General features: G+C 32.9%; 3 protein-coding genes and 2 long non-coding RNA genes across 9 annotated transcripts; 3 read left to right on the top strand and 2 right to left on the bottom strand.

Moving 5' to 3' along the window:
• The first annotated feature begins 1,175 nt into the window (after positions 1-1,175).
• Positions 1,176-3,301, top strand: LOC146898186 (large ribosomal subunit protein eL32z-like). Its single transcript, XM_085738523.1, has 4 exons — positions 1,176-1,220; positions 1,579-1,685; positions 2,701-2,882; positions 2,971-3,301. Exons 2-4 carry the CDS (start codon positions 1,596-1,598, stop codon positions 3,098-3,100), a joined length of 402 nt encoding a protein of 133 aa, XP_085594649.1. The 5' UTR covers positions 1,176-1,220; positions 1,579-1,595; the 3' UTR covers positions 3,101-3,301.
• Positions 3,302-3,630: 329 nt separating this feature from the next.
• LOC146898187 (uncharacterized) lies at positions 3,631-9,034 on the bottom strand. Of its 4 annotated transcripts, XR_015023858.1 has the most exons (12): positions 8,814-9,034; positions 8,629-8,697; positions 7,926-7,988; positions 7,495-7,539; positions 7,224-7,277; positions 6,571-6,614; positions 6,343-6,367; positions 5,224-5,335; positions 4,710-4,794; positions 4,349-4,418; positions 4,009-4,035; positions 3,631-3,928 (listed from the first exon to the last, which is right to left on the bottom strand). It is a non-coding gene; the product is annotated as an uncharacterized LOC146898187 (long non-coding RNA). The 4 variants fall into 4 exon arrangements; XR_015023855.1 differs by lacking the exon at positions 3,631-3,928 and having other exon boundaries at positions 3,957-4,035; XR_015023857.1 differs by lacking the exons at positions 3,631-3,928; positions 5,224-5,335 and having other exon boundaries at positions 3,957-4,035; positions 4,710-4,791.
• Positions 9,035-10,659: 1,625 nt separating this feature from the next.
• LOC146898188 (Transducin/WD40 repeat-like superfamily protein) lies at positions 10,660-18,438 on the top strand. The gene is made up of 12 exons (XM_085738525.1): positions 10,660-11,000; positions 11,909-12,021; positions 12,660-12,729; positions 13,427-13,580; positions 13,682-13,819; positions 15,232-15,371; positions 16,310-16,357; positions 17,016-17,126; positions 17,209-17,390; positions 17,487-17,608; positions 17,779-17,855; positions 17,928-18,438. Exons 1-12 carry the CDS (start codon positions 10,782-10,784, stop codon positions 18,051-18,053), a joined length of 1,500 nt encoding a protein of 499 aa, XP_085594651.1. The 5' UTR covers positions 10,660-10,781; the 3' UTR covers positions 18,054-18,438.
• An 897-nt stretch (positions 18,439-19,335) lies between these two features.
• On the top strand, positions 19,336-25,332 carry LOC146898189 (uncharacterized). The gene is made up of 3 exons (XR_015023861.1): positions 19,336-20,048; positions 20,742-20,890; positions 24,887-25,332. It is a non-coding gene; the product is annotated as an uncharacterized LOC146898189 (long non-coding RNA).
• On the bottom strand, positions 21,009-27,602 carry LOC146898190 (protein CHROMATIN REMODELING 35-like). 2 transcript variants are annotated; one of them, XM_085738527.1, is made up of 7 exons: positions 25,698-27,602; positions 25,521-25,605; positions 24,870-25,354; positions 24,376-24,696; positions 23,565-23,714; positions 21,424-23,156; positions 21,009-21,334 (listed from the first exon to the last, which is right to left on the bottom strand). In XM_085738527.1, exons 1-7 carry the CDS (start codon positions 26,691-26,693, stop codon positions 21,331-21,333), a joined length of 3,774 nt encoding a protein of 1,257 aa, XP_085594653.1. In that variant the 5' UTR covers positions 26,694-27,602; the 3' UTR covers positions 21,009-21,330. The 2 variants fall into 2 exon arrangements, with proteins under 2 accessions (XP_085594653.1, XP_085594652.1); XM_085738526.1 differs by having other exon boundaries at positions 21,009-23,156.
• Between the last annotated feature and the right edge of the window lie 175 nt (positions 27,603-27,777).

Consider the following 27,777-nt stretch of genomic DNA (forward strand, 5'->3'; position numbering starts at 1 on the left):
CAAGGCTTGAAAATTTTATATAATTTGGTAAATGAAAATGGGATTGATTTGTTAAGTATTGTAACGATTATAAGCTGTTTGTATCAATTAAGGAATTGTATGTATTAGCTGATACATCAGATTGGATGTCATTATTATAAACAGATTCAGAGTAATTCAAATGTGCAATTGCAAGGTTGATAATATCTTGATATTTTTCTTAAAAAAAAACCTTGATATTTAAAGGTGGAGTCATTATCGTCCCTTGTTAAGTTTGATCTTTTTCGTGAAACCAAAGCATGAAAAAATCAATACGTCAATAACCATCGGTTGAGAGCCTAAAATAATAAACACCTGGAAGGCAGAGAAATAAATGTTTAATAGAAGAAGCAACAAATACATGGGTGGTCTATAACCAGAACACATGACTTTCATGGATATTAGCAGGCTTAAAAAAGATTCAACTAACTCGTATCTGATTATAGTTGTATTTGCGTAATCTCCAATCGATGTAGGGGAGTTTGTCTGATTCTAAAATCATCCGTCTGCCTATCTTATTTTTTATTTTTTTTGAAAGGTCTGCCTATCTTATTTAACGAGTTATTTTTTAAGTGTAAACACAATTTAAATAAAATGTAAAATTGGAAGAAAAAGTTACATCAATTTTTTTTTTTTGGTCTTAGGTGAAGTGGTAATCCACTGATTTTTTTTTTTGGTCTTAGGTGAAGTGGTAATCCACTGAAAATAAACTCACACATAACTGTGAGGTCCCGGGTTCGAACCCGGGTCACGGCGTCCGACCTTGTAATTTCGGCATTTGCCAGTTGAGCTAGGACTTCTACACTGTTAGTTTATTGTGTCAAATTTTACTATTTGCTATTATTGTGTCAAAATATATACGATTATTATCATTTATTTTTTGACAACTCTTTTCCCACCCTATTAGTTTCTCTCACGTGTCCTATAAATTTTTAATTTTATAATCTGAACAATTAAACACCCACCAGAACACATTTAAACACCTTCATGAACCCTTTATAATCGAAATAAGGCGCACAAGAAGAAAGGAGGGTGGGAAAAGAAAGAAATTTCCTTATTTTGTTGGAAGGATAGTTTGTATTGAAAATAGCCCATAACGAAATACCGACCCAATTCATATTCACTACAAAACCCTAGTTCTCTATTAGTGCCTTCTTCTTCTTTGTTACATCTCACACAGAAACTGCGCGCTGTTCAACCAGGTATCCTGCTACCGTTCGTTAACATTGTTTATTGATATGATATTCCTTTGCGTCTCTGAAGCCTTTATTGTGTTTTGTTTATTCAAAATTTTCTTCTCTCGATCCTTTTTGATAAACGGTAGAAAATTTGAACTGAGTTATGGTTTAGCTAAAACTAAAATCATATTTGACCAATTTATTGTATTTATCTGCTATTTTTAAATTTTCTGAAATCTTGGAAGTTCATATAATTTTTCACTATGATTTGGTTATTGTATTTAATGTTGTATGCTTTTGTTCAATGTTTTTAGGGTGTTTCATGTTTAGATCTCTACTGTTTTTGGTTTGTTAGGATTTTTATATATGTTCTGTTTTGTAGAGACAAGGTAAGATACGATGGCTGTTCCTCTGTTAACTAAGAAGATTATCAAGAAGCGTGTCAAGAGGTTCATCAGGCCTCAAAGTGACAGGAAAATATGTGTCAAGGTATGTGTTTCTTTCAATTTATGTCTGCAATGCAAACTATGTTTTATCCAATGACTTATTTTCTGTTTGGAAATTTGTTGGAGAGACCTCAATGGTATGCACCATGCATGTTTGAGCTTTTATCAAAAACAGATTCCTGTATGTTTTGAGATTTCTCATACAGATTCGTAAATGCACTGTAACTAGATTGAATGTTATAATATAAGTCTTTCAGGGTATGTAGAAATGCTTTTCATTTCTTACGTTTTGTTTGATTGCTGTTTTTGGAGGGGATGGCTTATTTTATATGATGTTCATTTGGTTCAAATTTTTTACAAGTTGAAGCCGGAAGAGAGTGGTGAATATAGCGAAAAATTGTCAGTTTTTATTTTTAGGGGAGTGGATTGATGCTGAAATATGAAAATCATCCTGACTGTGAAAAAAACTCGAGTGGGATATGTGAATTTTCACCGTTAAATTGCATTGGGCTCTACAACATGTAAAAGTAATAAGTTGGGTCCAATGCATTTTAATTGGGGAGATCATTCGCCTAAACCTCTCAAGTTTTTTCACGATTGAGAGGATCTGAATCTGTTGCTTTCAAATTATTAATTTTGTTTTGGTGCTTACTTTATTGTGTTAATTTAGTTTTTATATATAAAGACAGACATGTTTTTTTAAGTGTTGTAAGGATAACAAAGTAAATTGGTTTTAAAATCCCTCCCCTCGCCTCCGCTTTGTTGAACCATACAGGCCCTCATACTCATGTAGCCTATTTTACATAACAACAAAATATCCAGATTTCAGGCTAAGCTCTAAAGTTTATTGTGTCATTTCCCTGTTTTGTCCTTGTACCAATATTTCTATTGCATTTGTAATACAAAAACCTCTTCTCTGATGTTCCTACTGATCCCTGTTACCTATTATTCTTTACTTTCATTCTATTTGCTGTTCTGTATACACAGGTTGTATATGTTTTGCAAATTGAATCCTTGGGTCTATAATATTTTAACATTGTTACTGTTATGGTATGCAGCAAAGCTGGCGTAGGCCAAAGGGTATTGATTCCCGTGTTAGGCGTAAGTTCAAAGGAGTTACTTTGATGCCAAACATTGGATATGGCTCAGACAAGAAGACCCGCCACTATCTGCCAAATGGATTCAAGAAGTTTGTTGTGCACAATGTCCAGGATTTAGAACTTTTGATGATGCACAACAGGTAACTGGTTTTAGTTTTGCATTTTGATTCTTAATTTTCCATTGACCCTTATAGCTGCAGTTCTGACTTTGTTTATTTACATCTTCAGGACATACTGTGCTGAGATCGCACACAATGTGTCAACCAGGAAAAGGAAGGAGATCGTTGAACGTGCAGCTCAATTGGATGTTGTTGTCACCAACAAGCTCGCCAGGTTGCGCAGTCAAGAAGACGAGTGATTGTTTTTGCAATGTCAAATTATTTTTGCTTTTGCTGTTTATGGGATGAACATGGCACAAAATCGTTCTTAGAATTGTTGTCTAATGGATTATTGTGTTTGAATCCAGGAGATTTTTGTGTTGACTGCTTTAGTTATACTTTGTTAAGAGTATTTTGGCACATTCGTATTGATAGTCATCTAATCTTATGCTCTCTTATTACATTCTTGCTCCGATATTTGATTGTTTTCTGTGCTGCTTGTTTTTCATTTGTGATTGTGTTATAACTAGTATTTCCACCCGTGCAACGCACGGGTGAACAAAAAGATTTTATGTGGCGTTAACAAATTATTACTCTGAACATACCACCAAATTATAGACCACGTGTTTTTTGCAAATATGAAAGTTTAGGTTTTTACTAAACAGAAACTTAAATCAAATATTCATAGCCTCCCGTGTTTTGGAATTTTTTTCCACTTTAAAAAGGAAATCTCATCACAATCAATCAATTTAATTCATTGTTAAATATCTCAAGATACATGACAATGGTGTAATCAGAAAGTAGCCTTGTCTATTCTAAAGAAATTTTTAAAGAACACATAGTATTAAGAAGTTGATTGGGTTACATTTACATCAACAATATAGAGAGACACTACATATGTAAATCTAAATTAAGATAGCAACAACATAAATTGATTTTCAAACAATAATGCACATTGAATTTGGTCCTTCATAGATAAACTCCCTCCATGCATGCACCTAAATCCACTTGTACATTAACTAATATACCGTCTTCTTACCCAAGATTCAACATAGAGCCTTCCTAGTAGATCCTATTCCTGCTAAACACTTGAAAACAAAAGATCTTTAATAGGTTGGGGGTTCTTGGCCTAGTACTGTAGGTAGTTTGTAGTTTCTCAGGTACCTACTTATAATATGTTCAGTCAAAATGGAACCTGCATATAGATCAACATAGACAATGATATCAAAGAATGACAAATACATCTCAAAATGTAATTCAATATATCAGTTTCATATAGAGTATAAAGATTTACATTAAAATGAATAGTTTTTGTTTAACATTTTCAAAACTAAGCAACAAACCAATGAAAGAAACACGACAAAATTGTCAAACCAAATCATAACGGAATCAGAGGTCATTTTATATTTCTTTAAGCAAGTATCATGACCATAAACCAAACACTTAGCTTATGTTACTATCATTTCTTATCAGATCTGAAACAAAAGAAAACCATAAGAAACACATACATTTGTTGTTGCTATCGCTATGAAGATATATTGAAAATGAATGTTACACCCAACTTGTCTAACATGATACCTGCAAGGAAATTAATTGATTAATTAATTAAGATATATATCCGAATTTCCATGTAGTTGCAGGATCAAACATAACATAATAAACATCAAAATATATCCTACTAAATAACTGAAAAACATATTATAAATTATACCAACTCTACCATATCAATTCACGTTTTGTTTCTTTCTCACAGGGGCCATTTTTTTATTTTTTTTTTTTACAATTATGTTACCTTTAAACCAAATCATGCTCTTTAGTCAAGTCCATGAAACATCTAATCAAAAGTTGATGAAATAAGCAAAAACAAACCTTCAGAATCTGTCATTTCTTTCCTCAGCTTGTGCAATTAACTCACTTGATCGTTTCACTCAATAATATTTTGATTATTTGGCTACTACATGGAAAATAAACCAGCAACGAACATTCAACCAATCAATCTTGAAGAGGCACAAACCAGAGCTCAGTTACAGCCACTGATCAACATTGCTATAGAAAGGAAAATTGCCCAAACATATTTGGAAATAGACCAAACCAATGTTTGCTACCATTGCTATAAAAAAAATCAACAACTAAACAACTATTCAGATCTAATATATCACTCTAATCCAAAGACTAAAAATTTGAGATAATCAAAACTCAACAATTGATAATGAAAACAAATAACTCAGAATCAACTGAAATTAGTTTAGAAGAAAAAATTATTAACTCCAACACAATTCAAGTTTTTTCATGAGATATAACTTAAAAACAGAAAAGAATGGTCCCTTAAAAACAGAAAAGAAAAGAACATTAACCAATATTATAATGAAAATATATCTATTACCTTTGGTACTTATGCTTTTGTGTCCCGTTGCTAAAACTTTATCAAGAGATTTCTGGTAATTCTTGGAATCAATTTCAGTCAAAACTTTACTTAAATCAACATGACATGCAACCTACTCTTCATATTTTTGCTTCAAACGTGTTAAAATCAGCAAAAATGCGTGTTAAAATCAACATGACATCTAACCTAGATATTTATGTTTCAAAAAAAGTCAGTGCTTTAAAATCAATATTTCTCTATAACTTATTGTCTAAAGAATCAGAAGCAAACTTTAAAGGATCTTTAGTCAACTTCTAACTAAACGTAAGGAACATTCGATTTTATAAAAGCAAACTTTAGCCTGAAAAGAGACTTACCATGAAGTTGTTCCAAAAGAGTCAATCAGAAAGTAAAAGAGTTATAATTACTGCCCGTTATCATATATGGTTTATAGCATTTTCTTGAGCCCAAATTGTTGATTGTTTTATTACATGTTTCACATAATAAAAATCATATTACATGAGATAAAGATGATAGATCAAAAGCTTATCTAAAAAACAGAAGATAATCAAAATCAAAATTTTATTACACAACAAACTCTTAAGAGAAATATAGGTGAATTGTGGAGGTGAGAAAGCTTTCACACAAAAAATAGGTGCTCAAGGAGTGTATGCAGAAAGATTCCTGAAAAAAGTAGTAGTTCAAATATGGGTGTATAGAGAAGATGCTCTCTAATAAAGTCAAATTGAGCCCAACTTTGAAAGTCAAATGTAATCTGACCCTCTTAGTGTACCATCTCTTTCTTTTTAATTTATTTCTTTTGGGTTATGAAGACTAACTTGAAGAATCATTCATATTAAAAGACTAATTATCCAGTATAAAGTTTACCATACTTTATACGGAAAAGTAAAACTATCTGATATAAATTCATTGTGATAAAAAGCTCGTTTGCTAAAATATGGTCACTATGACAAAAGGCTCTTGTTTCAAACATAATATATACAACAACTAATATATATTTTATCATTTTTACATGTAATTTATCATTTCAAAGATCGAGTTCAAGCATATACACAACTAATATTTTCTATATTATAAAAGATCATTCAAGCATATTCACATTTATTCAAGGAAAAATACCTTGGGTTGGATTGGTGTCAACTACCTGAAAAAGTACAAAGCAACATAGTATCAATGGGATTTGTAACAGAATCAAATCAAACAAATGAAGAAGAATAGAAAGCTTAATCATCACTATAATCATCTTGAATCATTAATACAACAATAGAAAGCTTATAGTTAGAGAATGTCACCAATTCAAATTTCTAATCATAATCTGAGGTTAGAAATTATGTGAAAATGAAATACCTCGTAAGCAAAGAATTTGTTGTTTGTTTTTTTGGTAATAACTCCTGCAAATATTAACAATCACACGGAGTTATGTATAAAAAGGAATCAGTGGGAGGAACACAAATACAAAGACCAGCACATGTTATGCTGATAATGATATGCTTAAATTTAGAATCATTATAAAACTTCAATATTATACAATGTGGATACTTCATTAGTGTAATCAGCTCATGAGAGTAAAGAAAGTAAAGATCATACAATCCAAATCATACACAATCAAATATAAAATCAATACACAAAATCTAAAAGCAAATGAATATAATCATAAATCATAAATAGGCTACATATAAATTGAAATTTTGCAAAGCATGTCAGAGAGAATCTAGAAAACATAAATTGAAGATAATTGAGATTGTAATAACAATGAAATGCCTAACTGGTTACGCCAATTTGCAGCAAAAAATTAAACATCTGTGATCATTTTCTTGAGCACAATTTTTTATTCCTTCTATTATATGTTTCACATAGTAAATATCATATTACATAGATAAATTACATATTTTGTTTTTTTCAAAAGAAGGTGGAAGGAGAAAAACTCTATCAAAAGGCAGTCATAACAAATTACATGGGAACTGTCAAAAAAATTTAAGGTAGGTAGCTCAGTAGCTTACCAAATCAGAAGAAGGAATGCCCTTATTCAACACACAGACTTAAAAAACAATGCCCTGATTCAACACAAAGCTCATATTAGTGTGGAACCCATTCTTCAATATAACTTCAACCTTTTATGCACAGAAGACCACACTAATCATTAGAAGTTTTTCTCAAGCATACAAATACTAAACAATGAGAAATGAGAATAACCAAGAAGTTTGTACCACAAATTTTATGTGCAATGTAAGTGCATTATTTGGTCCTATTACACAGAGAAAATTTACTTACCTGTTCATGTTACATCCTGCTATAATCATTCAATATTTGTCCAACCTGTTGAATGCAAAATGATCTACACAAATCAATATGTTTGAAAGCTTAACACAAAAACACTAAGACAACAAATTAATAATTTAATTGAACCAAATAACCAGATCTAGGAGTGCAGCAAGTTAAATCAATTGCAAAAGAAAAAGGAACAATTAAGGCACCACTAACAATAGTACATGGAACTAAAACCAATAATTTACAATTCTGTTGTAGAAAAAGCAGAATGCAAATGTTAAGAAAAAACAGAATGCAAAATGGGATCGGCTCAACAACAATCCATGACTAAGAGAACCATTTTTATTTTTTATCCATCTTTTACTGCATGAAAATGAAAATAAAAAATCATACATCATATAAATTCAAGTCATAATTAAAAACCAGGATCACACCTTCAGTTTGATTGCCTCTCCAATATCATTTATTTGAACTCTTTCAAACTTGATGCATAAAACCTATCAACAAATAAAACCAGAGATTAAAAATTGAATAAAACCAACTTAAAACAAAACAATCCAAACAAAAGGGTCGTATATTTTTACCCAATTTAGAACAAAAACAAATTCAAATCAAACAAAACATAATCAAAATCTTCAGCACCATCTAAAACTAACAATATCATCCATTTTCTTCTTGAGACAATTTCTCAAACACTTTGAGAGTGCTCAATTGCACAACAAAAAAATCAAATACAAAACCAACTAAAAATAAGGCATCTAAAACGAACACTTTGTGAGTGTCCACATATCTTAACTTATAATCTTACCTTGCAGTTAAGCATATAATCAAACCAAAACACACAAAAAAAAAAAACAAATTTGGGTATAAAAAAAAATTGCAAATAGATTGTTGCTTTCAAAACTCAAACCTATAAATTTTAACGATAACAACAAATAATGACAGAGAAATGGGTTTGCAATGGATTGTGTTGATGATAAATTTAATGGATGTAAAGAAATTATATACTTAGTTGAAAAAACAACCGTACAATATAAGCAGAATCAAGTGTTTGAATACTTGAAAATTATGGGTTACAATAAAAAGATATTTAAGGATCTAACAATAAACAACAACATAAAAACAAAAAATCACAACCTTGTTGTAGAAATCAGATAAGATGATAGTAGGTCCGTTTGATGGTTCCAAAGGATTGTCGTTATTAGTCTTCCAATCCCATTCATGCACAGACAAAAATACCAAACATTAATCACAACAATCTAGAAATTCAAAATCACACATAACATTAATCATAAAAAAAACAAATAGAAAATAAAACTTACCTCAACAACGATTCAAAGTACGACTTCAAGTTGTTCATGAGAAGAAAAGAGAGATATGGTGCATAACCCGTTGTAAACGAAGAAAGAAGTAAGAGGAGAATGAGTTTGTGTGTGTTTTTTAAAGAATAAGAAGAAAAGGGTTTGTGTTGCAACGTGAGAGAGGAAAAGAGGGAGTGGTGGAATGTTTGTGAATGAGAGAGAAAGTGAGGAGAATTAGGGGTGAGAGAGTAAAAAAATAGAATGAGATAAATTAATGTATGAGGAAAAAAAAGGGTTTGAAGAAATTTGAATTTTGAATTGAAGAGGGAAAATGAGAGGAAATAATAGTTTAATGTTTGTTGAAATGTGAGTTGAAACTTGAAAGTGATGTTTGTTGGGATAAGAGAAAAAGTAGGAGGGAAAGAAGGATTTGAAAAATTTAGAAATTTGAATTTTGAATTGAAGAGGGAAAATGTGAGATAATGATATTTTATTGTTTGTATTGTGTGAATGCTTAAAATGGTAAAAATAAAATTAGTTTTTAATAGTGATGTGACATTAGGTGGCTTAGAATTTTGACACATTGGATTTGTGTAAAATTTTTTGCTATTTGTTGTTCCCCATTTGTATATTATTAAGATGCGGATTCTTTGGCAGAGCCCAGCCTTTGAAATCAGTTTTATTACTCATCCTACCTATCAAAGTTGATAATATTTTACTGTAGTTTAAGAAGTCAATTATTGAATCTGCCTTTGAAGTATAAACACGTTTTTTACTCGAGAAAAATGTTATTACATGCACATTTGATTTTCTAAAAAGAATGTTATTACATAAAAACATTTTATTTTCCAAGTCTCAGAATTATTTGCAGTGGTAATATGGTCAGATGGTTCTTTGAGATGTCACCATTTGTTCTAATTCAGTATGGTTGGAGTTGTGTTAGTTTTCCACATTTAGGAGTTTGGCAAAGATAACATTCATGTAATGAATGGCTTCATAGAAATTTTATCTGCGAGTGTACAAGAAATACATATTAATTTGTCGTTTGCCACAAACAAATTGTGTGCACAGATGGATCTAATGTACAATTACAAATGATGTCAATTCTATGGTGTATATATTAAGCCGACTGAGTAGATGTTAGAACTCCCATGCCTTGTAGTAACTTCACATTGTATAAAATATATAACTTGGAATACCGTGGAGTATTTGATAAAACTAATATATATGTTGCCCGTATTTTGAACTCCCAAACCTTGGAACTTTTATGTCAATGATAGCTTTGGAAGGTTTAGCAACTATAAAGATATGTAGCATTTCAAGTGGCATTTCGCAGATGCAGGATGTGTAATTTTTTTAACAGTTAAGTAAGATCTCCTCATTTGAAAAGAGAAATGAGAAGTTTAAGTATAGTGAGAGTTAAGTAACATGATTACAGGGAATCGAAGTCCGCCACCCAATAGAGATATGCCTAATAGCAGGAAGTGTGACGATAAAAGACTTGATGAAATTTATGTTAGGAGTAGGACACATGGTTTCTGCATTTATAATTCCTATTTAAATGATTTTTGTTTGGGGTGAATAACTCAACATATATACCTGACTCATAAAAGGGTTTCAATTGATTTATTTTTTTTTGCTAATAACATATTATTGTATTTTTGTTTTCAAAACTTCGATAATGGAAAAAATAGAGAAAATACTACATAAATCTCATAGTGTCATTTTTTTTTTTAATTAAAATTAAAATTAATCAATAAAATAAAAGAAGGAAAAACAATTCACATTTCCATTTTCTTTTTCGATTTTGTATATATTAATAATATAATTTGATTTAATAAATTTTCCCCCGATTTCTGCACGGATCATCACCGGTTGCTAATTTCTGAATACAGCGTCAACTTCTCTCTCATTTCGAACCTTAACCAAGTTCACCGGAGATTCAGGTCCACCCACCGCTCTCCGATGAGCGCTTCTTAATCCTACACCATGGCGGAGCACGGTACCTCCACCGTTAACCACCACCAAAACAACAACATCAACAACAACAACATCGACGACGAGGACAAGAAGAAAGATAAGACTTCAGATCCAGACTTATTCTGCTGTCTTCTTCAACCTCTCACCTCCGACGCTGATCCTGAGTACACCGGCATTCGTCGCCTCCTTCTTCATCAAAAAGCTGAAGCTGGAATTCTCCGCCGTAAGGTATACTCCGCATCTGACATTTGCAGTTATCACTACGTTTAGGATTTTCTGTCGTTTCAATCTCAAAATTCAGATCAATTTTGCAGTGTGATTTCATTTTGCATTTTGGATCATAAGCTTATTGATTTGACTTTTTAGCTAAGTAATCTTCAATTCTTCATAACTCTGCTGAATTTGTTTTTAACGTTCTACGGCGTCTTTTTTCAGATCAATCAATCATATTAAACCATATTATTCTCTTATTAATTTTCATGCTCTGTTTGTGTAAAAAGCTTTACACTGTCAGCACATTCACAATCTATCAATTGTATATTTGACTTTAGAAGTGGTGATAATCCTTTTAACACCAACACTTCTGATTGAATGTGTGTCTTGACGTTTGGCACGTGTCACTGTCGAGCACTGGCACATGACAATGTTTGATGTCCGTCTCAAAATTTCTCAAAATTAAATTGAATTATGTCACTGTCTCAAAGTGTTATCCGTGTGTTCCATTCTAGTAATGTAATTTTATTTTGTGACAATTCAAAAAAATTGTTATCAGTGTCCGATGTTTGTGTCTGTGGCAAATGTATTTGATTCAATAGGTTATAATGAATTATGTTAGTTCGGTATTTGTGTCTGGCAAAATTTTATCGGTGTCGACGTGCCAGTGTCCAATGTCAGTTTGGCATCTGTGAACTGTGATGGTGCTTCATAGGTTATGATTACAGCTACGATTGATTGACATGGTAAAAACTCTTTACACAATTAAATCCTTAATTAATTACATTGAGTGGTGGAAAACGTTTATAAAAAACACTTTTATAATAATTGTGTCACCTTATGTTTCGTGTAATGTGTTGTTGCTTTTTGGCTAACGGAGTGAGGTTTTTAAGCTTTTTGACGTTGTCATGACTGTGTTGAAGGATTGGAGATGCAATGGGAAAACTTACGTGGCATACCGGAATTACATAAACAGGCCTAGGAACTGGGAAAGTTTAGGACGAGCCCCAAGTCTTCGAAGTACTCCGGGAAACAGGTTGCTGAATTTTTTACTCGAAGTGATGTCTCAATATATGTTAAAGTTTGTATCAATTGATTTCATAATGGTCACACAAAATGCTTATAAAAAATGCATAGAGTAAAGATTTAAAGGCATGTATGGTTGGACTTTGTTCTTTGAAGTGATTTGGGATGTGTTGTTAGACTTTAAACAAAATTTTCGTATGCATTTAAATACACTTGGTTTTTTAGTGTGTGTAACAACATTATGATTTTTCTGTCTCAAACAAATTTACACAATTATTATTATTTAAGTTTGAAAGCAAATTTCTTTTACTGTTTTGACCGGACATCTGGAAGTTCTGTTGAGTAGATGTTTTAGGTTAAGGGGGATATCATATTTTCTAACATGTGTACCGTGTTACCTTTGGATAAAATGTTCTTGTAATCAAAATGACTCAAGTTTCTACATACTTTATTACCTCAATCACTATAATTTCATCTTTAAATCTGAATTTCATGTACTTCTTTGAGGGTTAGTTCTTCAATTTCCGCAACTCTTTGTAACTATAACCACATTTTATGTTGATGCAGCTTTCTTATTTATGGTGCTAGTTTAAATTTATGTTTCCATACAATTCTGACATCAGGATAATTTACTGGTTGATGCATCAGTGGCCGATGGTTTCCATCTCCAAGTCCACTCTCCCGTTGGTCTGAGGTGGACAGCTGGAGTTCTGGGAGGGTAAGTAATTCCTTGTAGATTTTGTTGTAATATATTTCCAATTCTTCTTGCAGTGTTTGGAACATAACAATGCATTATTCTTAAATGAGTAGTAATTGCGGTAGATAGACGTTTTCATCAAACATATTGACAAATTCTATAATCTATTATTGGGATTTACACCTTTAAAATTAAGCACAATGTTTGCTATCAGAGTGTACCAAAAAAACTGATAGGGAGACCAAGCAGTTAGTGCTTTGGTTGCCTTTGAGAACGATGGCATCAAAGTACTGCAGGAAGTGCTTTGGCAGGCACCCAGATCCAGTCATTAAGGATGCTTATTTAGTTATTTTTTTCTTTTTGGAACGAAGGGTTTGTAGAAAAGAGCTAAACAATGAATCAGGTATATAAGTCAGGATAAGAAGTTAGTTTGTCCAAAAGAATAAATCAAAATCTAGGAATTTGATAAAGAGAATAGAGGGTATGCACAGATAGTGTAAACTAGTTTTATATTGACGTCCAATGAGAATCCGATATTCTGCAGTTACTTTTAAAATGCAATTACTAAGTGAATGTATGTGCCAATATGGCGAGTTTCCATTTGATGGCAGTGGCAAACAAAGTTACACCAACAATGCATCTTCATTAAACAAGTTATAGATATAGTTCAATTTCTTGATCATTACTTATGTCAAAATTGTGTTTATTTTCATCATAGGATGTCCAAGTTGCAAATTCAGTATCCAATCATAGAGCAAGTTTTGGCTCTGGCTCAAATGCAAGTGATTCTGATCGTCCACGAATTCGTGGTGTTGAGCCTGCCTATTCCTTCGTAGGAATGCATTGCATCTTCGACCAGTGCAAAGCCTCTGGTAGTATCTAGAGTCCATACTAGACTTGTCATCTTGGTAACTTATCTCTGGTATGTTTGCCTTTTCTTAGTGAAACTAATTCTGAAAAGTTTGATGTGTAGTTACGGTGATAAAGTTTGGGCACATGAGTTCTGACCTACTTGCTTATGGGGCATCAGATGGAACCTTGACTGTGTGCAGTGTTTCAGAGAAACCTTCAGTCATCAAACAATTAAACGGCCATTCGAAAGACATCACAGGTAAGATATACTGACATTGGTTTGTTGGTCTTTATTTAATCTTGCACAACATACATGTCCATGAATGCTCAAAGTCAATATCATCTAATATACTAATCTTTAAGGGGGATTTTACATCAATAAATCTTTGGGTGCATATTTCCAATTTCCATTTTTTAACAAGACACCATATCAGACTTGATCTGCACTATATTGATTGTCTGGACTGATCCTTTCCCTCTTTTCCCCTGATCTGAGGATTTTAATACTGTTTACAATATGAAAGTGAAACTGAGTTTCATGTCAAATATGACTATAGAAACTTAAGATTTGACAAACAAATATAAATCTGTTATTAATTATGATTCTTCAAACAGTCCATTTGTACATAGCTTTTAACCCACATTTTACTATATTTTTATGGAAAATGCTAACAATTGCCAAGACAAAGTAATTTGACAAGTATTTGAATTGTACTGTATTTCAAAGACAAGGTTTCCTTGTTTGGGTTCCCTAAACTTTAGGCATCATGTTGTTTTGTCAATTAGGGCACCTGTTAGCCTGACTCTATTTCTGTAAGCTTAATTTTACTTTCGCCTTGTTAACGAGTGCCCCCAGGGCACTCTTTAAAGATCCCAAATTTAGAAAATATTCCTCAAAAAAGTCAAATGTTACAATTTCCAATACATTGATTACACAGATTTTTTTATAAAAACTTACTATTAAAGGTGCTTAAAGAGTGCCCCATGGGCACTCGTTAACATTTCCCTTTTACTTTTACTCTAATACACTTTATGTGTCATTTTGTTTTGTCCATAATTTTTTGTGCGAATTCAGACCCTCAACTTTTTCAATTGTTAAAATCAAGTTCTTACCTTTCATTTATTTAAAACTCTAAATTATCACAATATGTTTTACATTTTTTTAAATTAAATTAATCAAATTATTTCAACGCTTTTCCTATTCAAAACTCACATAAAAATATGAAATTTCACTAAAAAATAAACAACTAAAAAAACGAACCACCTCCCTTCAAACCCTAACTTCATCTTTCAAAATCCTTTTAAAGTTTATCAAGATTTTACTAAATTTTTAAGTTATAAACTTTAAATTTATTTTTTTAAATCTCAAGTCCATCATAAACCCCCATTGTTTCATAAAAAAATCGGAATTTAAGGGGTTTAGCTAAATAAATTGACAGTAGCAGGACCGTGTTTACTTAATTTTACAGTGTAGGAACTTAATTCACTTGAAAAAGATTGAAGGACTAAAATCAGAGTCCAAACTATACGAACCAAGCATATAATTAAGTCATTTTTATATCCAGTAGGATGTCGGCGCCAAATTTTAGTAACAAATCTGATGTTAGTGTTGAACTTTCTTTTATCTACTCAGTTACATGAACACTTCCTTTTTTGATGATTTATTTTCAGATTTCGATTTTACATCAAACAATCAGTACATTGCTTCTGCTTCATTGGATAAAACTGTGAGAGTATGGGAGATAGAAAAAGGAAATTGCATGCGGGTGATATATGGAGTTTCTTCACAGCTGTGTATCCGTTTCCACCCTGTGAGTACAAAAAATATGGTGCTTGTGAGCGTGTAAATAGAATGCTAACTTCCTGACCTCTATTTGGAAGATAGTATTTTCATCATTGATAGTTGGAAAAATTCTTAGATTTGATTTTTTTTATTCGTATATTCTGGTAATTTATTATTATTATTATTATTATTATTATTATTATTATTATTATTATTATTATTATTATTATTATTATTAGTATTATTATTATTATTATTATTATTATTATTATTATTATTATTATTATTATTATTATTATCAGAACAATAGCAACATACTCTGAATTGGGTTTCGATTGATCAGATTCCCACTGTCATCTGGCTATCTTCTCAAATTCAAAAAGTCACCATTCTCTACACTAGAGTTGTGACAAAGTTGTTTCCTTAGTTTTTTTAGGGGGTTTTGGTATCTCTCGTACATTTTGTGAAATGAATGAACTTTTTTTCAAACAGAGTAAATGATACAAAAAACCCAACACTTATCACTATTTTAAAAAGAATTTGAGACATTGATACATGTTTAGTTTAGTTTATTTAGGATTGCTTGTGATTGAGGCTTTAACAAGTCAACACATGATTGTGCAAAATAATATGATATAGTGATGGGCTGGGAATATAGTGTGTAGAGCGTGTCCTTCTCTTCTCCGTCACATCTGGTGAAACTTGACTGTTTTTCTCTAAAAGAGGTCAAGAGCATGAGAGGGTAACCTGTCAATTTCAAACCATGGGAAAATGAGAAAAAATTGCTGAATATTTCTTCTCCATCATACTTGGTGAAAATAAATATTCCTCAGTTACTTGTTTGAGTTTTCCATAATGCATGCAGTATTCTTATGTAGATTTTGGTACTTATATAGGTAAATAGATTTTCTTTTGCATTCACCTTTGGTTGTTTTTAAATAATGTATTTTTCTGTATTTGGTGCAGGTGAATAACAACTTCCTTTCTGTTGGAAATGCAAACAAAGAAATCAATGTAAATATGTTGTCTATTTCTATTTCTTCATTCACAAGTAACATATTTGATTGCTGAACTTTTTTGTCGGAGTTAATTTCGGGCATTCCAACTTTTAATCAGTAAGAGTTGACATATCACATATTGTTAATGTGACATCTGTAAAGACTGAAATGTCATTGAAGTGGCGTTGTGTTCTTTCTTTGTTTCTGAAGTATATAAAACGTTTTATGGCTTGCAACTAAGGTCATGTTTCAAAGTTTAGAGAAAATCAGATGAAATTTAAAGGGGAAGAAATGGGAAGGTAATGTGGGTGTTAAGTGTTGCATTGTAACATATCATTATTACCCTTTTAAACTTTTTTTTTTGTTAAAACCTTTTATACATATTTAACGCAATTTGTGGGTATAAACTACCGAATACCTAGTTTTTCAAATAAAAGTAACCCTTTCTGTCCAGAAAATCTGCCTCGTCCAGGCGCAATTCTGACTGGGCGAACTCATGTCACACATACTTCCATATATTTTATGCAAAAATTTACCTACCTTTAACTATTAGTATCTGTGCTACTTCCTCTATTTTCGCCCCTGCAAAATCCCATGTTCTCGTGTTTTTAACATTTCTTGTCATTATAGCATTCTTATTTGAATTTATTTCTTATTTTTTCACAATGTACCAGGTGTTCAATTTTAGCACTGGGAGGACAATTAACAAGTCTGTATTTGACGCCGAAGTTACCTCTATGGACCACGACCATACTGGCCATCTCATATTTTGTGGAGATGCGCAGGTGTGCTGATCTATACATACACATATATATCCTAATCATTAGGTTTATCTCATTTTCTTTACTAACTGGATACTAAACGCAGGGATGTATATACTCTGTAAATATGAACTCCCACACAGGTATATTATCCCGCTCACATCGTCATCGAAGTAGCAGCAAGCACAGATCTCCAGTCACAACAGTGCAGTATAGGAGTTTCTCTCTGCTAGCTCGAGGACCTGTGTTGTTGACCTGTACTCAGGATGGAAATCTATCTTTTTTCAGGTTCAAAAACAATTAGCCAAGACTCCCATATGCATTCTGTTGTTTTAATTGAACCTTTTTATTTTTCTTTGGAGCACTAAAGTTGGCATATTACAGTGTGGCTTTGGAGATAAAAGGTTATTTAACTCTTCGTTGCTCGCTCAAGTTAACTCCTCGGATACACAAAATTCAAGCTTCTTTCTGCCCCCTTCTTTCTCTTGAAAAAGGAGAATTCATTGGTATGTTGATATCTTGATATCATCGTTGCTCATTTTGTTTATTTTTTCCATCAATATTTTTTTTTTCTTTATCAATGTAAAATGATTTACTGCAAAAAAAATCTGACATTTCTTTTGACTACATGGACATCACTGTTGCTGTATTTCTAACTTTTATCTGTTATATGCAGTTGCTGGAAGTGAGGACTCAAACGTCTATTTTTATGATTTAACAAAGCCAAAGCATACATGTGTGAACAAGCTACAGGTTGGTTTTACATCCATTGAAGATACTGATGTTAAAATGGTGTACAAATTGACAAGATATTTTGTGATGCAGGGTCATCGGTTTCCTGTGATGGGGATTGCTTGGAACCATGGAGAAAACTTTTTGGCTTCATCTGATTTTTACGGCATAGTAATTGTTTGGAAGAGAGAAAGAACAAATCAGAACATGAATACATAGCAATAGAAGTTTAAAAGCATATAGTTTTGAGTTGAGGGCTTGTGAAGATAGCTTCCTTAACGTTTATTCTTTCTCTTTCGTGTTCACCGTTGTCCTTTTGTATCTTTTGTGCTATTATTTTTCTATTTTTGTGACAAAGTTCATTTTGTATCTTGTATGTATGTTGAGGAAGAAAGTTTATTCTTAGTGAGCCATGATTAGGAATTTTGTAAACAAATTCTGAGAGGTATGTTTTGTTTTGACATTGCTCACATTGTAATTTTACACCATCAAAGATTAAGGTTATGTATCTGAATCAACACTTTATGGGTTGAATGTACAAAGTACTCATGCAATCCCTTGTAGTCTGGTTGGTCAATGTTAGTAATATACTCATTTATCAGGATTTCTGATTGTTTCTCCAAAGCAGCACATAATGTTTTTTTTTTCCTGGGTTGAGGCTCCCCTTTTCTGAATTTGAGGTTGGCAGCATGCAACAGTTAGGGGTTGGTTCTCCTCAGTTGCATCCCAATACGCAGAGATTGAGAATCTCGTGTTTTCTTTATTGTCCCAATCTCTACCATTTAAACATTGTTATTAAATTCCTTTTAAATATCTCTCCACTTATTTTTAAGGGTCTACTACATATCTCATGCCCATAATGTCAGAAAGTTGCTCTACAAGTCCCTTCAATTGTTCACACGCCTCTCAAATACCTAGAAAATACCCCTCTCAGATTCTCAACTTCTAATCGCTGTGGTTTGGGAGTTATGACCAGCCCTGCCCTGAAACAGAACACATAACACGGTTGTATTGGTAGCATTAAGCATTCCACAAAATGATGAGAATACCTGTGTGTCATCTGCAAATCATTGATTAAATCGTAATTAACTAAAGTTGATATTTCAATATGAATCAAACGAATACCGCAACGAAGACGGCGAACAACGCAACATTCCACTAGGACGATGAAATCATGAAGGAAAAACAAATCTATCTATTTGAAAATCATTGATTTAGATTAAAACAGAGAAACCACCGGAAGATGAAAGAGGGAAGTGAAAAAAAACTAGAGCTGACTTGACTTATTGGAGAGGGAGGACATGATTATGTCTTTTTAGGGATGAACATGATTCTTATAAATAATGAAATGATTTTTTTTTTCATATATGAAATAATATTTCATAAAATATAAAATTCGATAGATACTTTGATTTCATAAAAATGATCTTGAATTTAGTAATTTAGGAATCAATTGTATATGTTCTGTCAAAAAAACAACAAAACGGAATCAATTGTATGTTGAATTTGGTAGTGTATCTAGAAACTCCCAAACATAATCAATACACTTGTATGCTACCCACCCCGATACACACACAAAATCCCTTTGATCACAAATTTGTAAATCCCTTTGATTGATCACCACCGTCCATCATAAACTTGCCAATTATTCTGCTAATCATGTTTTGTGAATTTCTTGTATGCTGTAAGTGTAAAGTTTTGTGGCCATTTTACCTGTTTCTGTTTTTTACGTGGATTCCATTTTATTGTTTTTGTGCATTTTTTAATTTAATAGTTAATGTGAATGATTTCATATATACCTCATATTATTATGTTATAATAATAATGATTTAGTCAGCTAAATTGCCTACACGGTGTAATGTTATTTTGTAGCATCTCTTCATGTAACTTTTTTTTTTTTTTGGGAACCCTTTTTGTTATTGCTGATTGGATGAAGTGGTAGTGTCTATGAAACATTGACACAGACATCACACACGACACTAACATGCCAAGTCGGTGATAATTTAGAAAAATGAATTAATTTGATATAATCACATGTGTCTGTGTCGGTGTCAAACAAAATGACGCAAGTCAGTCTTGAAAGTGGTGACAGATCATGATGAAGAAACTCACCCTTTTGATGCTGAAAATGATGGGCCAGACAGAACTACAAGTCATGTGCAGTTTATAGTAGATGTTTGGAGGGAGATGTCAATGGTAATAGAAACTTCTAAAGTATGGTTCCATTCTTTTGATTTCACTTTTCAGTTATAACAACGATCTTTGTTCATAATATTTCATTTGCAGTACTTTCTTAGGATCTATCTGTAAAAGATTCTGAGACAAAGCATTTTCCTTATGAAGATAAGGGGGGAATTGGAAAAACGAACTATTTTGCAGGGGTATGAATTGATATATAAAGAATTGTGACACTATTTCCTTCTTTGATGGGGTTATTACTAATTAACATGAATATCTATTGATTTATAAAGAAGACTGATGAATTTTGTTAATGTTCACTGAAAATGGTCCATCCATTTCGATCAGTTTTATTTAGCATAAAGTTCATTATTTTGCTTTTTCATTCAGCCTTTCTTTCTCTCTGTTATGCTTATTATATGCATGTTACCTTTCCTAAAAAAAGATATGCATGTTCCCTGTACAGCTTCCGTCAAATTTTACATTGTATGTGTGCTTTTGTTCTCTCTTCAAGAAAATGAATTGTATACATATCTTGGTAATTTAACTTCCAAACTTATTAGGAATGTTGTTTCTGTTACTAAAACCTGAAAATGATATAGTTGCATTTGCATGTGCTGTTCTTTGGATTTTATCGTTGTTCTCTATCATATTGAACTTTGAAGTTTACTCATTATAATATCTCTTAGTGTTCTTTTGATTAATTTTGTTTAATTGTACTTCTACTAGGATGTTTCTGCAGATCCTCCACCCTAAGAAGAGGAACAAGATGTTGATTGTCATCATTCTTTCGTTCTAAAAGACTATCTTGGATATGTTTGTGGGGTTATTGTCTTATTGATAGAGGAAATGAAACCATATTTGAGTTTCAGTACAAGGTACGGCACTTCTCTCACCATAAATGCTTTTTTTGGTCATAAATCTCATAATAACATCGCAAATGCTTAAATCGCGTAATAAACTTCTCGATAGAAGTATTTCCAATAAAAAAAAAAATTCTATATGGAGATAGTAGCAAAAATTGGGATTGCAAATATCAGTCCCCAGTCATAAAACTGTTACAGAATGAACCAATAATATACTCAAACTGTTTCATACGAATTTTTGTCCAAAAAAATTCAATAAAATACTCAAACAGGATGTCTAACTGATTTGTCTTTTGACAGATGAGTTTGATTGCACTATACTGAAATTACCAGCCAAATATAGGAACTGTAATGCAAATTTATGTTTCGGTCATCAAGCTGAAATCAGAATCAAGACAACAATATTCCATCTCTATGTGATATTGAAATGAGCTTGTTTGAATGCCCATATATTACCTGAAAAATACAAATAAAACAAGAATTAGGACAAAATAAATGCCATACTTTCGTGTGATATGCAAAAAGGTAAGTAAAAGTGGTCTAACCTTTTATACACAGCTTTTACGTCTTCCCCTAACAATGGGCTCTCGAGAAACAGATCGCCGCATTCTTTCACATCTAGTGTTTCCACTTGAAATGCACGTTCACCACAATATTCATTCCATTCAAACCACATTTTTGAGATTAATTCCTTCTTGAAACAAGTACGGTGATCTTCCTCTTCTGGAGAATCAGCCGCTATCAGTCGATACACAAAGACTTTCTTTTTCTGGCCTGGCCGAAAAGCACGGCCAATAGCTTGACGAGTAACAGATGGGTTGAGATGAACATCCAAGATGATGACACGGGATGCCCCAACCAATGATATCCCCTCACTACATGCTCTGATTGAGCCAAACAATACTTTTGCCTCGGGTGAATTGTTAAACTTCTCCATGGAAAACTCTCTTTGTTCAGCGGATGATTCTCCTGAAATCACAAAGATTTCTTTTCCGAGACTCCAACCCTTCCACTTCATGGCTAACCTTTCCAAATATTTCAAAGTCAATAGGTATTGACTGAACACCAGAAGTTTCTCCCCAGCTGATTCACATAGGTTCAGCATATTGCGAAAGAATTTCGATTTAACTCCCTCTCCGACATCTAAGTCCTTTATAAATTCATCCATCTTTATATGATCATATGTGGATTTTTCATCATTATTTTCTGCAATGGGCTTCAAATTTGGGTGCATATACACTGCACTGCCTACAGAAGACTTTTTGAACTTTATATGTGTCATCTTCACTATCTTAAGTTCGTGCTTCTGTCTCGGAGTAAGTTTCAGCAACACAGTGAAATCTACCAGGCCAGGAAGCTCATCAAGAAAATCTCCTCTGTAATAGTGAAGAACTTTGCTGGTCATCTCACGCAAATCATGAATTACAGCCACTTTCCTTTTAAAATCTGGATCCTTCTGTAATATATTCTCAACCAATTCATCAAAGCGTTTCACACCAGGCATATGGATCCTGCTCTGAATGCGCCGAACAATAGGCTTAGACGCCTCCATATTCAAGAACTTTGGCCGAACAAGATTTAGAACATTGAAGACCTCCCTAACATGATTTTGATAAAGAGTTCCAGACAATACAACTTTCCTTGGTGTTTGTATTTTGGCAAGGGACTGTACCATCTCAGTATTCTCATTTCTTGGAGTGTGTCCCTCATCTAAAATGAGAAGCGAGGGAACCTTAAGCAATATCTCTTGGCAAGATATTGTTGCATTGTTATTACTTTTATCACACACAATGTTAGCCAACTGTTTGTATCCTAAGAAAAGGATACTTTTGTTATCCATCCACTGTTTTAACACCGCCAGTTGCTGAGGTCTACTGTCAGCCCTCACAGTGTATAGGTCATAGAGCGGTATATCTTCCACTTGCCATGTTTGAAACTCCTTTTTCCAAGTTGACAATATTCCCTTCGGAAGCACCACAAGAGGTCGGGCATCAGGATACTTTCCTAGAAAACTTTGCATGAAACTGATAATCATGAAAGTCTTTCCGGATCCCGGAGCATGAGCCAGGATGCATCCCCCGGGATGGTCCCCCGCCAAGTTTCTGGCGAGAAAGTTGAATCCTTCAACTTGGTGCGGTTTCATTTGATTTGCATGCCGAGGATGGGCTGATATGTCAGTTACCAAGAAATCTTCTTCAGCAATCTTCACTCCAAATGCATCCACTTTTTCTTTGGCTTTCGATGAATCGGACATACAAGTCCTGGTGCTCCTTTTAACCTTCAACAAAATAATACGGTAATAAATAACTATAACTATAAATCAGTTTTACACATTTTCTAGCCCCAACTACAAGTAATCTTAAATGTTAGTCCAGAACATTTATAATGAGAAATATGAAGGCACTGTTTTTCAAATCAATTGAACCCATGTCATAATATGTCCTGATGTGCTATTATATTATTTTGGTTTGGTAAGAGGTTCCTGATTTTCCCACGACGGAGGGTGTAGCACATCAAATCTCTAAGTTCTAACTGTTTCACTCTTCATATTATTATGCCTTTGTTGAAACATTCAACCTATGCATCTAATTTTAAGACAGATACTTTAAAACTCAACTCATGCATTTGCGACGTTCTTACAAGATTTATGACCAAAAAAGCATTCTTGCAGAGACAAGTGTCTAACCTTGTATTGAAACTCAAATATGGTTTCGATTCCTTTGTCAATAACCCCACAAACACGACAAACATATCCAAGATCGTCTTTTAGAATGAAAGAATGATCACAGTCAGGATCTTCTTCCTCATCTTCAGGTGGAGGATCTGCAGAAACATCCTAGTAGGACAACAATTAAACTAAATTAATCCAAGAGAACTTTGAGAGATACTATAAAGAGTAAAGTCAAAGTTTAAAAAAAAACGATCAATATGATAGAGAAGATTATTAAAAAAGCAAAGAAAAGCACATGCAAATGCAGTTAAATTCCTAATTCAAGATATGCATACAAGTTATTTTCATGAGGAGAGAACAAAATTTCACAGAAGCTTTACAAGTAACATGCGAACAACCAGCATAACATTTACTACTGTATGATCACAACATATACATACATAAATACAGTTGATAGAAATGGACAGACCTTTTTCAATGAGCATAAACAAAGTTAATTAGTCTTCTTTATAAATCAATAGATATTCATGTTAATTAGTAACAACTCAATCAAAGAAGGAAATAAAACAGTGTCATAAATCATAAGGAAGTAATGCAAATAAAATACAAGAATGCTATTTGGACGCACTATATTGACAACAGTACATGTCACCTGCACAGTGACAACAAATGTCGGTGTCCCGTATTGTTGTTAACATTGTGGGTCCAAATAGCATTTCTGAAATGAAATATTATGAATAATTGACCCAAACGTGAAAGGGGGGAATCTACTTGACATAGATGATTGTTATAACTGAAAAGTGAAATCAAAATAATGTAACCATACTTTAGAAGTTTCTATTGCCATTGACATCTCCCTCCACATATCTTCTAGCCCGTCATCTTCAACATCAACCTTATTATCTTCTTCCTCTTGTACACCGGTATAAACACATGTATCTTCAGCATCAACCTTGTTATCCTCTTCCTCTTGTACACGACCATAAACACTGTTATCTTCAGCAGCAACATTATTATCTTCTTCCTCATGTACACCAACATATACACCTTTATCTTTCCTAGTGCTATATGTAGGAGGCAGACTTATTTTAGGATTCAGACCTGAACTTTCTCCAGGGTAAGCATAATTAGGAGCATCTTGATAGCCCTGTAAATAATTGTTGCACAGAGAATAGGAAAGAATGTTAGGAAAACAGCAACAACAACAACAAAAATAGTCATTTTCCGGTAAATCATTGCGAGAATGTGCATAAAAAACACACATGATTCAATGTGCTTAAAAATTATATGTTCCATAAAGAAACGCAGGGCAAAGCTTACAATCATTTTTATTGCAGGAGTCTCCCGTTTCGGCAATAAAACTCTATGAAAAATAGGTTTCAGCAATACAAATTGATGAAAAACAGGAATAGGTGCTGCAGGAACATTCTTTTCTCTTTTTGGTGCCGCAACATCCTTCTGAATATGCCTTCTGTCAAAATCAAAATTTTTGACATTTTGATGTGACATACCAGTAACTTTTATATTTTCCAAAGGGTGAGTTTCTTCATGATCTGTCACCCCTTTCAAGTATTTATTAATAAGACTCGGATGTTGAGCAAAGTAAGGGCCCAATATTTGCATTTTTCGGGTTATAAGGGCATCAATATCCTTTGTCACACTACCATATTGTCCATTCTCTACATGGTTTATAACTTCTGTGATTGCATGCGGATTTTTGTAATCTACAACATAAGCATTTGCCGAATATGGCAAGCTATCACTTGATAATTTAAGTTCTTTACATCCTTCCTCAGATGAAATTCCTGCAATAAATAGAATGAATTAAAATTTACATAACACAGAAATTTATTAAGGTATTTTGTGCTTCAACGAGTGCATCTTGCATGCATCCTAAGCAGCATGCATAATACAAGTAAAATAACATGAGAAAATATTCTGAAGGCATATATAAATTTAAAAGGACGCTACCCAGAAGCATATCGGAGCCCCATTCTTTAGCTTGACCAGATGTTATGAGATTACGAATTTCCTCTTCCTTCTTTACAACAGAATTCTAGCAGACAACAACAAAGAGAAATGAAGGCTATTAGTGTAAGAATTAAGATAAATTTAAATTTTAAAAGGATAATTGAGGAACATATTTACCGTAAAGGTTTTCGAAACATCTACATGAGTGTAAGAAGATGTAGGATTCATCATAGGGCTATATTTCACAGCATCTGCATGAGTGTAAGAAGATGTAGGATTCATCATAGGGCTATATTTCGCAGTTTCTGCATGAGTGAAAGAAGATGTAGGATTCATCATAGGGCTATATTTCACAGCATCTGCATGAGTGTAAGAAGATGCAGGATTCATCATAGGGCTATATTTCACAGTTTGCGTCTTCGAAACATCTGCATGAGTGTAAGAAGATGCAGGATTCATCATAGGGCTATATTTCGCAGCATCTGCATGAGTGTAAGATGTAGGATTCATCATAGGGCTATATTTCACATCAACTGCATGAGTGTAAGAAGATGTATGATTCATCATAGGGCTATATTTCACAACATCTGCATGAGTGTAAGAAGATGTAGGATTCATCATAGGGCTATATTTCACATCATCTGCATGAGTGTAAGAAGATGTAGGATTCATCATAGGGCTATATTTCACAGCATCTGAATGAGTGTAAGAAGATGTAGGATTCATCATAGGGCTATATTTCATAGCATCTGAATGAGTGTAAGAATATGTAGGATTCATCATAGGGCTATATTTCACATCAACTGCATGAGTGTAAGAAGATGTATGATTCATCATAGGGCTATATTTCAGAGCATCTCCATGAGTGTAAGAAGATGTAGGATTCATCATCGGGCTATATTTCACATCATCTGCATGAGTGTAAGAAGATGTAGGATTCATCATCGGGCTATATTTCACAGCATCTGCATGAGTGTAAGAAGATGTAGGATTCATCATGGGGCTATATTTCACAGTTTTTGTCCTTCTATCATAAAGGACTTCTACTTCATTGCTCTCGCTTCCAATCAATGGGTTTGGAATGCCATTATCATCTCTAAGCCTCTTTGTTCTACTTCCATTATCATCATTGACATCTTTTCCTCCAATAAAAGGCTTCCTTCTATCACTCATTATGCAGCTTTAGTCCAAATATCAAATTAGTTAGTACATATTAGTTGTGAAAATCTATGACAACTTGAGAAAAATATAAGTGATTGAATGTCCAACACTGACATGTGTCAGACACCAAAAGAAAACCCTAGGAACGTGTTCCTACACACTTCATTCTTTTATACCAACATAATGGAACTTGAAGAAAAACTAATGAAACACTAAACCAAGTTGAAATAACCATGAACAAATAGAAACAACATTAGCAATAATAAGACCAACGACTACATTAACAAGCAAAAAAAATTTCACATGAACATATGACTAGGTACAAGCAAGAAGGAAACATATTACCTGTTTTCGTGTATTTTAAAACTTATTTGACATTAAGACTTAAGCGCATCTAATAAAATCACTTAGAGAGAGTTTACTGCCTATTAGGATCTAACAAAATTTTGAGACTAGTCCCCACAACTATGTGCAAATATCTGGCTTGTCCCAAACAATGATTTTAAAGAAAAACTTTCAACTTGATTACGGTGTTAAAGATATTAGACATTACATTGCCATTCTTTGTGGAGGAATAACAATGATTATTAAAATTCAAGTATATCTTAAGTTAGAGATATCTTAAGTTTATGAGGTGGATTTTTACCCTAATGATATATCTTAAGTTAAAGTATAATAAAAAGTGAATGTATAAGATTATATTAACGGTTGACAGTCTTGTGCGCAAATCCACAACGCTCTCCAGCATACGCAAGGTCCGGGTATTTTTATAAAATAATAAAGCATTGATCGGTTTGCAAGGCTCAAATTTGTTTGGTTAAGATTTTAATAAATATAAAATCGGAAAAACATGCAATGATACTACTTTTGCATTGTACGTGCATCTAGTAATTGAAATTGTGACACTTAAAGTCAATTTTGTGTACAATTGATTTTGTGTACATAAGTCGCAAAATCCTTAATTTGCACATGAAAAGTAGATTTTTACTAACATGTTTAAGTAAATTGGTCTTGCACCATGCAAACATTTACTCTCCACCATCGGATCTATAAATCACCTCATATTTCATTTACTTTAATAACGAAATTTATTAAT

This window comes from Medicago sativa, chromosome 8 (genome assembly GCF_051527215.1).
Source record: "Medicago sativa cultivar Bolivia chromosome 8, Bolivia_mono, whole genome shotgun sequence".
NCBI lineage: Eukaryota > Viridiplantae > Streptophyta > Magnoliopsida > Fabales > Fabaceae > Medicago > Medicago sativa.

Bases quoted from the DNA above. Each gene is read 5' to 3' on its own strand.
- LOC146898186 (XM_085738523.1), top strand. From the start codon at position 1,596: ATGGCTGTTCCTCTGTTAACTAAGAAGATTATCAAGAAGCGTGTCAAG. The intron at 1,686-2,700 runs GTATGTGTTTCT...TATGGTATGCAG, and splicing joins ACAGGAAAATATGTGTCAAG to CAAAGCTGGCGTAGGCCAAA. The intron at 2,883-2,970 runs GTAACTGGTTTT...TTACATCTTCAG, and splicing joins CTTTTGATGATGCACAACAG to GACATACTGTGCTGAGATCG.
- LOC146898188 (XM_085738525.1), top strand. From the start codon at position 10,782: ATGGCGGAGCACGGTACCTCCACCGTTAACCACCACCAAAACAACAAC. The intron at 13,820-15,231 runs GTAAGATATACT...ATTTATTTTCAG, and splicing joins CCATTCGAAAGACATCACAG to ATTTCGATTTTACATCAAAC. The intron at 15,372-16,309 runs GTGAGTACAAAA...TATTTGGTGCAG, and splicing joins TGTGTATCCGTTTCCACCCT to GTGAATAACAACTTCCTTTC.
- LOC146898190 (XM_085738526.1), bottom strand. From the start codon at position 26,693: ATGAGTGATAGAAGGAAGCCTTTTATTGGAGGAAAAGATGTCAATGAT. The intron at 25,606-25,697 runs GTAAATATGTTC...GTTGTCTGCTAG, and splicing joins ATGTTTCGAAAACCTTTACG to AATTCTGTTGTAAAGAAGGA. The intron at 24,697-24,869 runs GTAAGCTTTGCC...AATTATTTACAG, and splicing joins CTCCTGCAATAAAAATGATT to GGCTATCAAGATGCTCCTAA.